The sequence below is a fragment of the Bemisia tabaci genome, chromosome 5, assembly GCF_918797505.1.
Source record: "Bemisia tabaci chromosome 5, PGI_BMITA_v3".
NCBI lineage: Eukaryota > Metazoa > Arthropoda > Insecta > Hemiptera > Aleyrodidae > Bemisia > Bemisia tabaci.
Genome location: NC_092797.1, coordinates 37,425,942 through 37,443,454, shown reverse-complemented (window position 1 = coordinate 37,443,454; position 17,513 = coordinate 37,425,942). Strand labels below are relative to the sequence as shown.

The following is a 17,513-nucleotide window of genomic DNA, read 5'->3' as shown; positions in this document are numbered from 1 at the left end:
CCACCACAAAAACGGCAAAAAGATTGACAGCCAGTATTTGCTCTCTACATGAAATATCATGAAGATACACTGCAACCTGACAATTTAAATTGCATGACCCCTATTAGCACTCTCAGTATTGATTCTATCATAACAAAATATGTAGTGGTTAATAAAAAATTCATCATAATTTTGATTGACAGTTGCAAGGAATTATTTTCTGAAGCTACGACAGTGATTTCAGACTTTTAGGACATTATATATAACAACTAGCCGGTACATGACACATATCTTTAATGAGATCCAACTTAAGATGGAAAATATTACTAGAATTAACTTTTCTTCTTGATTCCTATGAATCCAACAGGTCATACATTTTTCCATGATACATATGACTCAAATTTCGAACTGAGAAAAAAATTAAAAATGAGACTACACTAAACCCCAGATCATTACAACTCCTTTCATTTGAGCTCCACATCATTCTAACTTATTTTTGGGAGAATTATTTTTCTTTCTTCACTATCTTGCTCGTTTCCTATTGGCAAACATGGCACGACCACAGTTCTGACCCCCCTCCTATTGTCTGCTTCTTTTTATGTTTCCGAAAACTAGGATTTTCCTGGTATCACACAGGACATATTTGATGGTTAGAAGACATTCCATATTGTTTGAAAGATGAATAAAGCCAAAAGGAATTTGCCAGTAATGACCTACGGATCATTCAAACTGACTGTTATCCAACTGACCATATTTTTATACTAAAGCATTTAAATTAAAAAAAAAAAAAAAAAAAAAAAAAAAAAAAAAAAAAAATTAAATTATTTGTGGATTGATCACAATTAAAGTTATTGGGAGATCAATCATACATAATCGTAATTTAGACTGATCTAGACTGGAGTTCAAGTTATTCATCTTTTTATTGAACTTGGTATGATATCCATGTGTTGGTAAGCAAAACAAATAAATTCTATGAAATGATTTCCAAAAGTTTTCTTTGAATGATGGATTCACTAATTTAATTGACTGCTACATTGGTTCAGAGGATCTGAGGTTTAGTATGCAGTGTACATAAATGCCTTGATATATGATCAAGTTGTAAAAAGTTTGAATAAAATGAGTAAATAAAGGCCTTAACACGCAAACAAGTTCGAAAAAAATTGAGTGAGTGATAACTGTTCATTGTTGGTTTTTATTCCATTTTCAGAAAGATTCAACAGGATTAAATTTCAAGAGTTGCAAAATGAATTTGATGCGCAAGGCTGGTCCTACAAAACAATAAGAAAATAAAAACTTACTGTTATCAACAGAAAATATGGAACTGATTTGATTACATACTAAATAAAAACATTCCTCATATTTAGTGTGGTTGAAAAATACAACTTATTCTGCAATTTCTAGTTGTAAACAATAAGCCACTGTAAGATTTACATACATGATAAGCTTAACCTCAGAATCTAATGAAAGTACTTTAGATTGAGGTTTTATTGAGAAAAAAATAGGGTAGAAGCGTTGAGGATAAATAAAGGAAAATTATCAATAAAGGACTGAAAACTTGAAATGATTTTTTTTATAGCATCAGTTCCTTGCAAAAAGGCGAAAGTCTATTAATCTGCTTTATCTTTGCAATAAAAAAATTAAAAGGATTAGATTCAGTGCAACTCTAGTGAGTCCAAAGAATTTTTCTCTTTTCCTTTAAGCATTAATATTATTTTGTACATAAGAACTTTCACTTTTTCAAAGAAAATCAAACGCATATTCTCTCTAAAGCTGAAATAGATTAGGAGAAATTTTATGGAAGAACACGAATTGATTTTCTTTTAAATAATGAAAAATGATGGAAGGTTTACACCAATGCGCTTCAAAACTCATGCATCTGAAGTTTAACCAGCATTATGCCTCTCAACAAGAGATCAATTCAATTGCTGTCCAACCAGTGATTCATTGACAAGATGCGAACTTTGCTTCATTGTTCTCCCTACGAGTTTTTCTCAAACAAACTGAGAACAACCAGGTACATGGCAAGTGGCAAAATCAATCAGGAATTTGTCTTAAAATTCAGAAACAAAAACAATTTGAGAATGCAATGATTCACAGGAGCTAACCACATCCTAATCTATCTCCACAACTTCTGGCTCTAGAAGATTCGCAACATCCTCAGGAACTGGAATTGATATGGTGGGGGGCATGACGCCGCCATTGTTCCGCCTGCACTCGTCCAGTTGTTGGGGGGTTAGTTTGTACTTGCGCCCATTGGCAATTTGAACCGAGTAGCATAGATCGACAGGATCCAAGATCACTCTACCTTTGATATAGACTAACCTGGAGCTGGATTTTGATGGTGAAGAGAAATTTAAATTTCTTGAGACTTTTTTTACTTGGTTCGTTTGTAAAACTGGCGTTATCGTGACTGCACTATTATTAATGGGTGTTATTGTGATAGAGTTCAGCAGGCTACTTTTTCTTTTACCAGACGATAAGGAGTTGGCCACTTCCACTGAGCTGAGAATATTGGAGATAGCTTTAGATGGTGCACTGTTAGGAAGATTATTAAGCCTAGAATTCGATGAATTCGACAGAGGAGGTGTATAAGGTGCTGACTGTCTCCTTGGAGTCGACGCAGAGGAACTTGTGATTCTTTGTTGCACAGGGGTTCTATACGCATTGTAAGCGACAGGATTTCGGAACTTCTGTCGGAGAATGCTCTGGTTTGGCTGGCGTATTGATGAGGTCATTCGAGGAGCCATCCCTCGGAACGTTTGTTGCATCATTCCATTTCTAACCCGAGGGATACTCCCCCGCAGTCTTGCAACCGGACCGTTCTTTACAACTGGGAATGTCTTTTTAATAGGCGTTAAATTATTCCCTGGCAGCGCAGTTTGAAAGCTAGCTTTGGTAAATGGCATTCTTGAAACATTAGGACCTACCAATCTGACGTTTTGAGGCGACACCATACGATTCAAGTTGTGCATCGGATTGAGGGCTGGGCTTGGGATCGATTGCGCTCCAGGCTTGGACACCACACTAGTTTGCAAGATTTGTACATCGTCATCTACATCTGCAGGCAAGTCAGTTACAGTGGATGGAGTGACAATTGCTGGAGATCTAATAGGAGACTGGTCTACTCGTAAGTTCATACTGATCATATGTACATTTCCATTCTCAGGAGTTTTGTTAGCAACATTGATTGAACTTGTTGTGGAACTTGCTTCATCACCCGGAACTTCATCATCATCGTCGATACTGATGGTTTCCGGCGATGGAGGCTTTGTACCTTCAGCTTTTATTTGGGCAGGAGCTACAAGATCTCGAATCACCTTGATGGATTCACTCTTGATGTCTGCCAAGCTTTGAAGCAGTTTTGTTGGGTCTTTGCACCTAATTAGATTCCGTTGTGGTTCTTGGATGACAAACTTGTCACTGTCGCATAGGATGGTGTTCGAATTCATATTCAGTCTTTGTGCTTTTTCATCTTTCTTTTGTTTCTCTAACTCCTCATTCATTTTTATGTTTTTGTCCACAGCTTCTTGAACGGCGTCAGCCTCGGAGTTTTTGGATGGACACCTCTTTTTCCGTCTTGAAGATGGTTGTTTTACTCTTTTTTTGGATCCTTCAGCGACCCACTCTTCTTCTGAGTCGTCGAATAAATCCTCATCTTCATCGCTTGTGTCTGACTCACCTCTGACTTCATTCAAAGCCATCATGGTCATGCTCAAATTTGAGTCTGTTTTTGACTTCCTTTCTCGTAAGTTTATTTCCCGAGTGGTGGTATTCTGAGGTTCATCTGTGCAAACATACATAAAACAAATCATGAATAAAAAAACACAACAAATAATAACTTTTCTGAGCAAATTGTACAAATGTACTTGTACTGTTAATTCAGAAATCTGCGGAAAAGAACTTTTGTCACCGGCATTAGATACCAATTGAGTTTCATGTTAATTACTCAAAGGGATAAGAAGATATGATTTTTTCCCAGTGCATGAATGTTGGCCTTCCTCACAATTCTGAGCAAGTAGCATTTGTGAATGCACACTTCATTCTGATTTTCACATTATGTAAATGCATACTAAGTACATAAGCATTTGGTCAGAATAGGACCACCTACATTGTTCAGAAAATGTTGCCCATCAAGAAAATACATAGTTTCATTTAGTTATTAACTAAAATAAGAAAAGCTCTGATTTAAAGACATTGAATCACGTAGACCGTGCGTCCGGCTCGGTTTAGTACAGGCGGAGCGAAGCAAGTGTATCAGAGCCCCATGATGGGCCGGCGGGGAAGGGAGAGAGAGAGCGTGTGTCCCAAGCACTTGAAGAGACTGCAGAGAGGCAATAGAGAATTCATTCTGGCGCTCGGTTTTTCACAAATATCTCGTTTAGAGTCCATTTTCAGACAAAATTCCTAGGAAGAAAAGTTTTAGAAAACGTAATTTTACACCTGAATAGCATTGTTTCATTTTTTTGAATTAATTATTAACTGAGGAAAAAAGCCTCACAATCCGACAAAAATTCACTGGAGCCAATACTGCGCATGCGCAGATGTGCGTAACTGGGACACACGAACTTATCGATGCGGGTCAATGCCACCATTCATCGGCATGCGAATTTTTAAAAGTTGTCTTGCCCTCCGTAACACAGGATGCACGGTCTACGTGATTCAATATTTTTGCTCTGACTGCATTCCATTGACAATTGGATGATTTTTTTGATATTGAATTTTTTTCTCTTCTTTTTACCATGATTCATTCTAGAACCTCCATAAGAGCTGTGTTTCTTTGTTTCTCATGCGACAGAACTTTACTGAAAAAATCAGTTGCTTCCTGTCTTCATATTGAGTAACTTTCTGAATGTTTTTTTCTTTAAGTTCTCCTTCAAAATTTGCAAAGCACATGATGATGTATCCATCTGATTTTAGACAGAGATTGAAAAATCAAAGACAGTTGTATCCAAAAATTCAGCCGCTTCATTAACAGTGTCGTCATTTTTTGAAAGTTTGAATACGGGCCAGAGACTCGAAAGATTCCATTCTGCAATGGGATTACACAGGAAATAAATTATTGTAGGTATTTTGATTAAGAAGTCCCTTAAAGAAATACAAACACCCGGTCTGAAAGCATTCTCATTTAACAGGAGTTGACTGTCCTGACAAAAATGACAGGTAAACCATACCTAGGTGGGGCTTTTCCACTGCGGATTCAGTCTTATCAATAATATGGTCATTGCTATCTTCTTCTTCCTCTTCTTCTTCAGCAGGTTTCCTGTTGTTACCGTCTTTCTCCCAGTAGGCAATATCTGCAGTTGTAGATTCCAATGACCTGCGAAAATGAAAGCGTCTGATTGTAAAATGCATGCCCAGCAGAGCCCATTTTTCACACATTGGGTGATGAAAATTGAGAAATTTTGAGACTGAATTACAAAATTTAACGAAAGTGAAATGCAAAAGAAAAATTTTCCATTGAAGAAGGCACTCTAGAAAAATTTTAACCCATTTAGAAAAGGAAACTGGGGAGAGACATTTCTCTTTTGTTTTGAACATCGAACTCTTGATTGTTGAACATCATCTTAAAAAACAGAAGGTTTGAAATTGTATCAAGGGTGGGGTTTAGAGGGGAAATCAAAAAAACCGAAGGAGAAGAACTAAATAAAGAACTTATTTGTCAAAAAACATAAACAGAACTATATGTCAAGGGCTGCAGATTGATTTTGCCCCATAAAACATTACATGAGAGGAAAACAAAAATTATTCTTTTTTTGTGAAATATACGATTTTGGGTTTGTATCTGAGGGCTGAGGGCCGTTTTCTCCTCAGGTGAATTAAGAAGGTCATCTTAAGAAGATCTTCATTTTTCTCTCCAGCCGAAGACGTGGTTAAAGTCAAGAAAAAGGCTGGTTTTGGGGTAAAAAGGATTTTATAGATAAAAAGGATATGCCTCGAACAGTGGCGTGGCGTGCTTTGCGATACATCGATTGTCGTGCCATTTAAACCTATGGAAAAGGATCGATACTCAGGGTGTTCGCTGCGAACACCTTAATGATCAATTCTTTACTATGAATTTAAATGGCAGAACAATCGATATATCGCAAAGCACGCCACGCCACTGGCCTCGAAAGTTTAAAATAAAAAAAGTACTGGAGTAAAATTATCAACTTCTGAAAAACTCTTCAATAGATTCTTGTCTCTCAACTGTTTTTTGGTTGCAAGAACCATAAAAAATGGAGATGAGAAAATGTTTCACCTTTCTTTGCTAGTTTTTGTTTTGTTACGGAACCTATAAATTTTCCATTGCGCATCTCTTATTTTGATGGATAATTTTAACAGCACAATACATTTACCTTGGTTACTTTTATAAAGACTACGTACTTAACATTGAGATCTTTCATAAACTCTGGGATAACATCACTACCACGGCTGAATACTCACAGCTGAATAGCATTGCTAATATCAACCAGTGTAGTGATGAGCAAACTGAATGATACTTCAACATTCCTATCACACTCAAGGCAAAAGTAAATAAAAAAATCAAGAGGAGATGAGATCAACAAAACTTACCTATCATACAAAGTTTTCCATTCCCTATACATCTTCTGCCTGATGTGACTCAGATTAATCGAATGCTTCGACTCGAGAGAGGACCAGTCTTTCAACAGCCTATCGATGTTTTCCAGAAGCGGAGAGCTCTTATTATCACAGTTGCTTTTGGAGGAAAATTCAGTCTCAACTAAATTACTATATACATTTCTTAACTCGCTAATAGAGGTGGCCAACAACTCGAAGTCATTTTTTGAGGGCAGAACACACTTGCTCGGAGGACAATCTGTATCACCATTCGCCACGGGTACTCGAACTATTTTCTCCCATCTGTTAATGTTGAACTTTGAGTAAGTGCTTTTTGACTGTCTGTAGACTCTCAAGTCCGTAAAAGCAGGGAAATACAGGTAACTAAATCCTTTCTTGTCTTCTCCCAGTACTTCTGGTGGGACGATTGACAACCGATCACTTAGGAGGTCATACACTGTTTTGTGGCTATGCTGAAAAAACCAAACAGTTTCGGTCAGGTTCTGTTGCCCAGAGTTAGGAAAATAAAAATTGCTGATTGAAGCATCGAAACGATTTAAAATTGCTGATTGTGTCTTAATTATAAAAACGGTTGAACCAGAACGCTATAATGTTAGCATTGGCATGTTAACTCCTCATCATCCTTGTCCTACTGTTATTAATGATCATAAAATGATTGAAACAGCAAATAAACTGCAGAGTTTTGAGAGAGATGCTCAAATGGGTCTATCATTTTAATAGCATGATTCTAATAACCTGTTACAGTAATGAGACAAACTAAAGAGATGGATTACTGCGAAAAAAAATATTTGAAAATTGGGAAAAGTCGCAGAGAGCTTGTTTCTGCCTGATAAAGGCTCATCTTTGAAGCAGAGCACTGAGTTTTTTAAACAATAATGAGTACCGATTCATTTAAGGGGGCAGAGATTTTTTAGAAAAAGACAATAAATCAAAAAAAAAAAAAAATTGGAGGAAAATGGACCTATTGCGAACGTTAGCTGGTGCAAGACAAAGAGAGATCTCCTATAGAAAATGGTTAAAAAATCACGATGAGTGCATCAGGAAAGACTGAAATACATTCATAACTTCACAATCTGCGTGAGAAATAAGCGTTTTCTTAAGTATCCTACTTCAGAACGATACTGCGGCAAAAGAAAGCATTTCGTAAGAGGAGTCGTTCTATTCAATCCTTGCAAACTGAGATGTTTCACAATATGTAGCATGGCTCACATCAACCCGCCAAAACACATGGGACAAGACAGGATTTTAGCAATCAGCAGGTTTATGTTTACATTTTCCTTACGTTGATAAAGACCATGGTGCTTTCTTAAACGGTTACATGTCAGTTTACCTACAAACCTTTGACCTACGTGACGTTTTACCTACAGCTTTTTACCTACGACATTTAAACCTACAACATTTTATCTACAAAGCAATTTGCCTTAAAAGCAATTTACCTGCATTTTTTTTTGTCTACGAAACATTTCTCCTACAATTTATCAATTTCACCTACGAGTGAAATTGCTCTCCAGCATAGCTGCCAGATTGTATGAAAAAATTTGTTTTCTTTTAAATTGAGTTAAATGGGAAGGCTAAATGGGAATGGCTATTTGGTCGCTATGGTGTACAGCTGTAAGAGAAGCCCCAAGTTTGTTTCTGTGGCAACAAAAGCATATATTTGGCGCACTTTTTCCAGTTTTTTTCTAACCTTATTTTTTCTTAACTTTTTTTTTCTAAAAATTTTAGTTTAAACTTAATTAAAATGGCAAAGTTAATAACAACCACGCGAGGGGGGAGGTGTTTAGCCGTAGACGGGTTTGTGTATCACAAGCAAATCTCACGTCAGTTCAGAACATATTGGCATTGCGCTCAACGGAAAGAATTTTGCCGAGGCCGTGCAGTCAGTACAAACAACCCGCTGACAGTCGTCAAGCAGACTACTCACAATCACGCACCAAACCAGGACGCGGTGGCTGCCCGAGAAGTGGTTAACAATCTTAGAGGTTTAGCGGCAGAGCGCCCAGATGCAGCTCCTACACTAATTTTGAGGGATGAGCTCAGTCAAGTGACATCAGTCGTCACAGCTCAACTTCCACTACGAAGTTCTCTGAGAAGAACAATGAACCGGAGACGGCAAGCCGAGCTCCCGCCAAATCCTGCCAATCCACAAGAGTTAAACATTCCTCCTGAGTATCGCACCACACTGAAAAATGAGCCCTTCCTCTTGTACGAAAATTTAGATGACGATGATGCCTCTACTATCCTAATTTTCGCTTCAGACAGGAATTTGAGGGTTCTTGGAGCTTCACAGACCTGGTTCATGGACGGAACTTTTAAAGTCACACCAATTATCTTTCATCAACTTTTTACAATTCACGGGATGATTGAGGATTCGGCGTTTCCCCTTGTTTATGCCCTAGTCGAAAATAAGGAAGAAGAAACGTATTATCAAGTTCTGAGAGAAGTCGTTGCACATTGCAATGCAAGAGGAATTAACATTGCAGCGCCTGACACGCTTATAAGCGATTTCGAAAAGGCAATCATCAATGCAGGCAGAAGAATGTTTCCAAATGCGCAAGTGCGGCTGTGTTTTTACCATCTGGGACAAAGTTCGTACAGGAAAGTTCAGGAACTTGGCCTACAAGCAGCCTACATTAATCCCGAAAATCGAGAATTAAAGATTGCAGTTCACTGCATGTTAAGTGTGGCTTTTGTACCACCAGATGACGTAGAAGAAGTGTTCGATGCCCTTGCCGAGACTCTTCCCGATAATTTACAAGACCTGGCGGATTATTTCGAAAGAGTCTACATCAAAGGAATCAGACGAAGACGTGGTCGAAGAACTCCTCCCCAATACGCACCCGCTTTATGGAACCAATTTGAAGCTATCGCAAATAATGAACCCAGAACAAACAATCTTACGGAAGGGTGGCACCACCGGTTCAATGATTTAGTGGGGAAGAACCACCCCTCTTTTTATCATTTTCTCAGAGAGTTGAGGAAAGAGAATGACGATGTGGAGAACATGATCATGGAGGTCGAGATGGGAAGAACTGTCAAAATGCCGCAAAGGTCAAAATATCGGCGTGTCAACGAAAGACTGCACCGGCTAGCGGGACGGTATGAGGCGATGAAAACTGCTGGGAGACAACTAGATTATCTCCGCGCGTGTGCGCACAACTTCGACCTGTAAGAGAAGTAAGTAAGTCTCTTGGTGGTTACTTCCTCCCCTAAAATCTCTCAAAATAGAGTCCGTTTTTACACAGCTCACATCTACACAAATAAATTGTAGGTTGAATGTTTTGTAGGCAAGAAAAACTGCAGGTAAATTGCTTCGTAGGCAAAATGCTTTGTAGATAAAATGTTGTAGGTTTAAATGTCGTAGGTAAAAAGCTGTAGGTAAAATGTGCCGTAGGTCAAAAGTTTGTAGGTAAATTGACCTGTAACCTCTTAAACGTTGCTCGCAAAAGCGTTGTTTAATATTGTGTAGCATCCTGGTGCACAAGAGTTTGGATAGGACGATTCCTTTTACGAAACGTTCACCTGCGCCGTAGTATTGTTCCAATTTTGAAGAGGGAAACTTAAAAAAATGCATACTTCCTACGCAGATTGAGAGGATAGGAGAGTATTTCAGAATTTCCCAATGCGTTTATCTTGATTTTTGAGTCATTTTCTATAAAAATCAACTCTTTTTTTCACTCTGGCTGAAGTTTGTAGCAGGCCCATTATCAGTTTTCAAAGTCTTTAGAAAAATTCTTTAAAAATTTATAAATCTACTTTGACTTCACTTTTGGTCACAAAAGCCACAATGAAATGAAGATGACACAACTTTACCATTATTTATTTCGTTCAAATTTTAATCAAAATTGTAAACCCAGGTAATTTCTTGAATCGTCATTGAAACTTAATCAATTTCGAAAATCCTTATTGCACAGCTTTACACATAAGACGAAGCTAAATTTACGATTTTTAAAAAAGGTACTTACTACTAGGGTATCAAGCAGTGTCTTCAAAATCCAAACTCTTTTTTGGAAATGTAATTCATGGAATTGGAACCTTTCCAAAGGATTGGGTTCACCCATTACTAACCAGAACATGTGTTCGATGCCAGTTGCCGAGAGGATCTGAAGAAAAATTAAAACCGAAGGGCATTAAAGGAAAAGTCTCTACAAAGTATTCTCATCCAACGAAGCATTATCAGATCAAGATTTTCCTGCCTATTGTTGAGTCTTTTATGTTGACTGTTCACCTGACTACACTTATTTTCTTTTTCCTTTTCCCTTATGATTTTGGCTGCTTTTACAATTTTCCCTCAATTGTGATTTTGCATTTTGCATTATGTTCAGACTGGTAGATTAAGAAAATCAAAGCATCTTTACAGTTGTTTTTACTGTTTCCTAACTGAGCGTAATGCAAATGCTGAGAACCTCTAATTGCAGCTCCATTTAATGAATTTAAGGATTATTTGGAGGTGTCCACATTTACTAATTTTAGCCAAAAATGAAAGTATGGGAATGGGTTGTTGAGGAAGGTTGTTACGCCCAGACAGAAGTTTTGTTTAATCAGCCCTTTTAGGTTTCTCATAGTAAATTCAAGACATTTTGTCTAAATAATATTAATTATTATCCTGCAATAATTAAGTTTCAGAGCATAATTCTGACTTATCTGACTAAAGTTTGGTAGATCAACTAAACTTAGAGATTTAGAGAAGAGATGATTATGAGGTACTTTCTCATCATAATTTAGAATTTCACCTCTCAACGAAGTCTCAATTGAGCAATCATTAGTAAATTAATTGAATCCACTAAAATAACTAAACAATTACATACCTCATGAAATTTATTTTTCTTGGTGTGATATGTTTTGTACCAAGTTGCCACCCTGTTATTCAGTCTTGCAGACCAAACTTCATAGGGCATAGGAGGACCATATAAAACTTTTGATTTGTCTTTCCTACTCCTGCAGCAAGAAAAACAAAAAAAATACAATGGTTTTTACACAATTACTACAGAACATAAGAGCCATTTTTCAGGTCGCATTTTGGAGACGAAAGAGTGCATAACCAACTTTGTTAAAGTGTCAAGCCAAACAGCCGACAAAGTGACTTATAGGCCAGCTCCATATTTTAGGGCCTGTCGCTTAACTACTGTTGTTTTTTGCTTGCTCTTGGCATCCAACACTAGTATATCGACGGTGCAAGTCGGCAATCACATAACTCGTTTGCGGTGTCTGAAAATCTCCGCCTCGATGTTATTTTTTTAAAGGAGAACTAATTGAGATCATTCCTTGAAGTTTTTGCAGAATTTTCTTCGCACAATGAAGAAAAATCATGGCAGTTTTAAAGAATTGCCGTTGAATAGTTTTCCGTTTAAAAAATAAAGAATGACAGGAAGTCTGCGACGTCGCAAACCGAGTTATGTGATTGCCGACTTGCACCGTCGATATGCATCCTAGCAAGCTGGGTGCAAAGTGAAGGAAATGTACAGAAATCAATATTGCCGAGGATTATAATACTTCCGACAAAAGGTTCTGATTAAACACAATCATTCAAGAGACTTCTTTTCAACACCTTTAATAAAGCATTGATCCAATTTCCAAAATTTTTTGTAATATCATTTAGCTAAAAACAGCATACATTTAGCAAGAAAAAGTTCTAATAGTGTCTTATCTAATAATAACGAGAATCACACAAATTAATCTCAATACGGACAACTGGAAAACAATCTTCTTTCAAGAGTTTGACAATTTGAAGAGTTTACATAACTATAAAAGGATTGCAATATCTTCCTTCATCAAAAGAGGGTTAAAAAAACAATGATCTTCGGTGAAAGAAACTGATTAACGAACTTCTTAATAATTTCATTAATTTTCATTCAAAGTTTTATTAACATAGCAAATAATTCTCCACCACAATAGTTCAAGAATGACAGAAAAACTCTTCAGCATGAAATGTGTTATTCTTCCTTCTCTCAACAAGAAACTTCCGAGAAAATAATCCTAACCTTTTGTTGATGACTGCTGTAAGTTATTAACTTGTAACATATTGGTAGTAACACTTACTTACATAGTTGATAGGTGGGTATGTAACCTAAGTGCTAAAAAATGTGCAAGAATCAACTTACATAAAAAATGTTTCATTGAATTATAATTTTTGGTGTAATCTTTTTGTCACTATTGCAATCGTCAGGACTTCTAGAGTCAGAAAGCTAGATCTCAATAGATTTTGATAAAAGTTATAATTTAATAAAGCATTTTTAAAGTAAGTTAATGCTTGCACACTTTTTGACACTTTGGCTTAATGCCCAACTATCAAGTCTAAGTTATTATTAGATAAACTGTCACAAATATTTACACCTTATGTGCTGTTTACTCTTCCTTTATTTATTATTTCCTATTTTTACTATTTCCTATTATTATATTTATTCCTTTATGTGCTGATTCAAAAAGCATGAATAATGATCAGATAATAATACTAAAATACGAAAAACGTGGATAGAAAGTGAACTTACGAGAGTAGTGAAGTCATTAGGGCTGCTAAACTTTTTGAGAACTGTGGAACTAGTAACATACGTTCAACTTCATACTGACTCAGCTGTTCTAAATTAAATGTAGGCACTACATGGCATAAAAATAGTCCAATTTGTGGTAACTGCAAAGGGAAGAAATATGATTAATTAGTCAAAACTAAAAAATGTGACTTGACATGGTAGATTTTGATCACAGAACACAGCAGATTTAAACTTTGAGTAGTCTTTTTTCAAAACCACATTTTTTGAACCACCAATTTTAAACCAGCATAGCTCCAGTTTAGTTGTATGTTTTTGGGTGTTCTTCCTGCCAAACTGTTTTTTAAAAATGTATCCAAGAAGAGGCAACAATGACTAAAGTTTGACTTTTACGCAAACTGTAAAGCAATATCTGTTGATGGTCGCAATTGATTATTATAACTATTAATAATCAGATGAATCACATTTTATTTTGATAACATACTGGACACAGGCAACTTGATTCCACATACATACTAACCTCAAACATTGTCTTTATGAGATCTTGAATGCCTTCATCAGCATACAAGATTCCATTTTCCCAAGAGACAACTCCCTTCTCCAAATTTTCCTGCTGTTCCTTCCGTTCAATTAAAGGCAGCTCTTCCGTTTCTGCCATCTCTTTTTCTGATTGCTCGTTTATGACCCACTGCAAAAGCCGGGACGTGACTCCCTCTTTTTTGTAAACAAGATCTTCTTCTTTAAATCCATGGGTTGCTTCTAAGGAGCAAACAGCCTGCGTATCAGCTGGTAATGTCAAAAGTTCTTGCTCAAACAGAGTCTCCAACCTCAAGGCAACTTTGGTGAGTGGATTTTTTGGACCCCAAAACCGAAAACAATTTGCAAAAATTTGTCGAACATCCAGAACAAATTCTGGGATTGTAGAATAGGCTCCACTCACATACTTTTCTTTCACTAAAACACAGAAATATGATAAAAGTAAACAAACAGTTCGTCAATGCTTGAAAAGCAAAATTCAAGAACATCCGAGTACAACTTTAATCAATCAATTTTCAAATATTGTTTTATACACTAAGGTTTTCCCTCGCCCCCAAAGTATTTTTAAGTACCTCTTTAAAATTGAAAGTGAGTAAATACTGATCAGATTTTTAATGAAATTGATTAAGAGTGTCATTAAAAAAAAAACAGTAGGCAGCACCCCTCAGCATCTGGATTCATTCATGCTCCACATCCGCTTTTCATAAATGAAAACTATGCAAATTGAGAAACTTTTCAATTTCAGTCTAAACTTCCAAGAAAGACTCAACTCATTCCAACACAAAACTCAAATACACATATGTAATTGAATATGTCATTTCAGTGACTCTTCAGAAATCAAGTGTATTCAGCTCAAAAAAAAGTTTGGCAAACAAATATATGTAGTATATTTAATTATTTTTAAAATATGTAATTGCATAAACCATGTGATCTAGGCACAACTAACAGGAGAGAAAGCCATGATAAAAAATACAAGCCAATGAAACAACAAACAAAATTACGAAGGATTTTTAGCAAACAGATTCAAAAGATATTCTTTCATTTTTATCTTGCACTTGAGTGACCATTTAATGAATTTTACTGTCAACAAGGAATTTTTGAGGATCTAAGATCTGAATTGTCCAAGAGAAACTCTAGCAATGAAAAAAAAAAAACATTTTTCTAACTTTGATTTGGAGGGTATTAAATCAAAAAGAAAAAGATTGTAAGTAACAAAGAGAAAATATTGATACCTTCATGGAACCACATGGGTTCATCAATGACTTCATAGTAGTTTGCCATGATGTCACTTTCATTTTCATTAGGGCGATCAAGAAACGGATCAATATTTCGAGCACTGAGCAGTTTCTGTAGAATCCTAAGGGGGCAAAAATAACACATTCTATTGTTAATCGACATAAAAGTCTGAAAAAGAAGACATACAATAGTGAATAACTCAATTCTAGTTGTAAGTTTTCTTAAATTTAAAAAGCAATTGTTGCAAATATTAAGCGACAGAAATAGTGATTTTTACCCAAGTTACATATTTGATTTCCAATTTTTAAAACATTTCTTTTCCTATGAATCAGGAGCAATTATTACTTTTAAGAAAGGTAAAATCAACAATTTTTGAAAGGAATACGAAACCAACCTAAGTTTTTATAATTTAATCCAACAAATAATATTTTATGATGGAACGCAATTCGAGATTTGATCTCACAAGCATACTGAGACAGCTGGTACGCCATAGGAACTTCTCAAATAATAGAAAAAGGATATTAAAAGGATTTTTCACCATTCTGCTCAGATTTTACACTTAAAATAGTTTCACAGATGAGATCAGCCGTTACAATCATTTAAATGCAGAGAAATGCTTCTTTTGAAGCTCTGAGCATACAAATATTTGGATTGACTCTAATAATTTTTGCACACGATTTTTCATCAAATACATGTGCAGAAACATCTGATCACACGATCGTGATCAAAAAATTGTTGAAATTTTAGTGAAAAACAAAAGAAGGGTCATAGCTTCGAAAATGTTAAGCAAAATGAAGTTTCAAAATACAAAAGGCCAGTTCAAAAAATGGCTAAGAGTTTTCTGCAACCGTGCCTAAAATCATCCGATTTTGACTGAAAACTCTTCAAAAAGACACAAGGATAAACTTACTTAAATCCCTGAACCAGATCATCGATATCTTGTGGGTTTTTTCCTACTAGAGCCGCGTCTGGTAGGACGGCCAGGGATTTCCGACCTCTCTTCTCAGACTCCATTTTCTAAAAACATAAGATAGTAATTACCTTTTAAAAAAATTTCGTTTGAAAACGAGACAGACTAAATAATATTGACAGTGCATCAAACAATAGTGCAAGAGGTTCTTCAGTACATTTTATTCACAGATAACAATATATATGCACTGCTAAGTTGCAGGATAAGCATCGCCTCAGCGCCTAAATGTAATGGGGTGGGTGGGGTGTAATGATGCCTATGGGATGGCAGAACAGCTTCACAGCTCCAGTTACATCAAGGCACCCTGTATTTTACGGAAGTATGTGGGTATGGGTGCATGGTCAAAAGGACGTTTTAAGGAGCAGTAGAGGCTCATTGTACATAATGAAACAGAATCTACTTATGCTAATGATAGACTTGATTCTTTGTTCTTCAGAAGCACTTGGCGTAATACTACGCTGAGACCTTGCCTCAAATTAGGGACAAGAAGTGAAAAACCAAGCCTTCCGTGGAAAGTTTTTTCATGGGTAGGTAGATTAGCTTTGAATTCTTGTTCCTGGGACCCCAAGTTCGTGGAACTAATTTGTCGAACTGCGCTCGTTAGGACTGGGACTTTCATAAAAAATTTGAAGGAAGGAAAATAGGACTGAAACCCTGCACTGTATAAAGATCTAAATTTAAAACATATTACTGTAGATTATCAGGCGGCGAGGACTCCAGGGTTAAATTTTGTAGAAAAATTGATGAACATGGGGAGGCTTTCTGCACAGGGCGGAAAGCCCTAGCAGACAAATTAGTTCCACGAACAATAATTTCAAGCCAATCTACCTACCCATAAAAATTTTGCAAAAAAAAAAAACAACAACAACAACAACAACTCTTTCCACGGAAGGCTTGGTTTTTCTGGGTGGCGGTGGGGGGCGGAGGGGGGGGTAGGCGACAAAGAAACTATAGACTAAATGGGAAGCTTAGAGAAAAAGAGGTCGTCGGTAGAATAAATAAATTGAAGACTCCCAAATTGCTCTGACATCCTTTGCCTTTCCGGTGCGTTAAAGGTAGGATGGAAGTGAAAAATAATAAAATAAAAAAAAATCGAAAGAAAACGATTCAAGATATTTGAGTGCCTTCGCGGTAGGGTCGCGTGGCCGAGGGGAGGGGGGTTTAGTTCCACGCTCCTGTCAACACGTCCGGAAGAGGAAAACACACAAATTGACGAAATGAAAACATTTTCAGCGGGAGACGGGCTGAAATTAAAGATACGGGCGTAAAAATACTTTAGCTAAAGATCAGGAGCTGAAACACATCGCGCAAACAAATTAATGAAATTGAATACATCGTCTACCACCTCAAAGACCCCTAGCTCAGCTGAAATCAAACGAGTGCCCATCGTACTTCTCGCCGCCTCTCCTTGTCCTCCTTTCGGATGTTTTATACGCGGCTTTGTGTAGAAATCGGATGACTTAGAAGTTTTCGAGACCAAGCTTTCGGCAAGAACTTGACGGAGTTTTAAGTTGTTTCCTGGTTAGTGCCGTACAATAGCATTGATTAATACGTAGGGTGTCCAGTTTTTTTTCCGTTTTGGGAAATCCTGACGAAATCCTGATTTTGACTGCCAAATCCTGATCTCATGATTTTTCCAAATCCTGATTAAATCCTGATTTTTTGGCGGGAAAAAATAAAACTTTACAAAAATAGCTCGATAGAAAAATCCGATCGGACGGTCGACT

At 36.7% G+C, this 17,513-nt stretch overlaps 1 protein-coding gene across 2 annotated transcripts in view; it reads right to left on the bottom strand.

The window, feature by feature from the left end:
* Positions 1-369: 369 nt before the first annotated feature.
* LOC109040779 (uncharacterized) overlaps positions 370-17,513 on the bottom strand; it is a 32,975-nt gene continuing 15,831 nt past the window's right edge. For both annotated transcript variants that reach the window (XM_019056834.2, XM_019056835.2), the window contains exons 3-11: positions 15,727-15,833; positions 14,813-14,937; positions 13,564-13,997; positions 13,047-13,186; positions 11,367-11,496; positions 10,524-10,661; positions 6,532-7,010; positions 5,151-5,296; positions 370-3,763 (exon numbers count right to left, since the gene is read on the bottom strand). In XM_019056834.2, the coding sequence (XP_018912379.2) occupies positions 2,091-3,763; positions 5,151-5,296; positions 6,532-7,010; positions 10,524-10,661; positions 11,367-11,496; positions 13,047-13,186; positions 13,564-13,997; positions 14,813-14,937; positions 15,727-15,830 (3,369 nt within the window). In that variant the 5' untranslated portion in view covers positions 15,831-15,833 and the 3' untranslated portion in view covers positions 370-2,090. The remainder of the gene's footprint in view (positions 3,764-5,150; positions 5,297-6,531; positions 7,011-10,523; positions 10,662-11,366; positions 11,497-13,046; positions 13,187-13,563; positions 13,998-14,812; positions 14,938-15,726; positions 15,834-17,513) is intronic.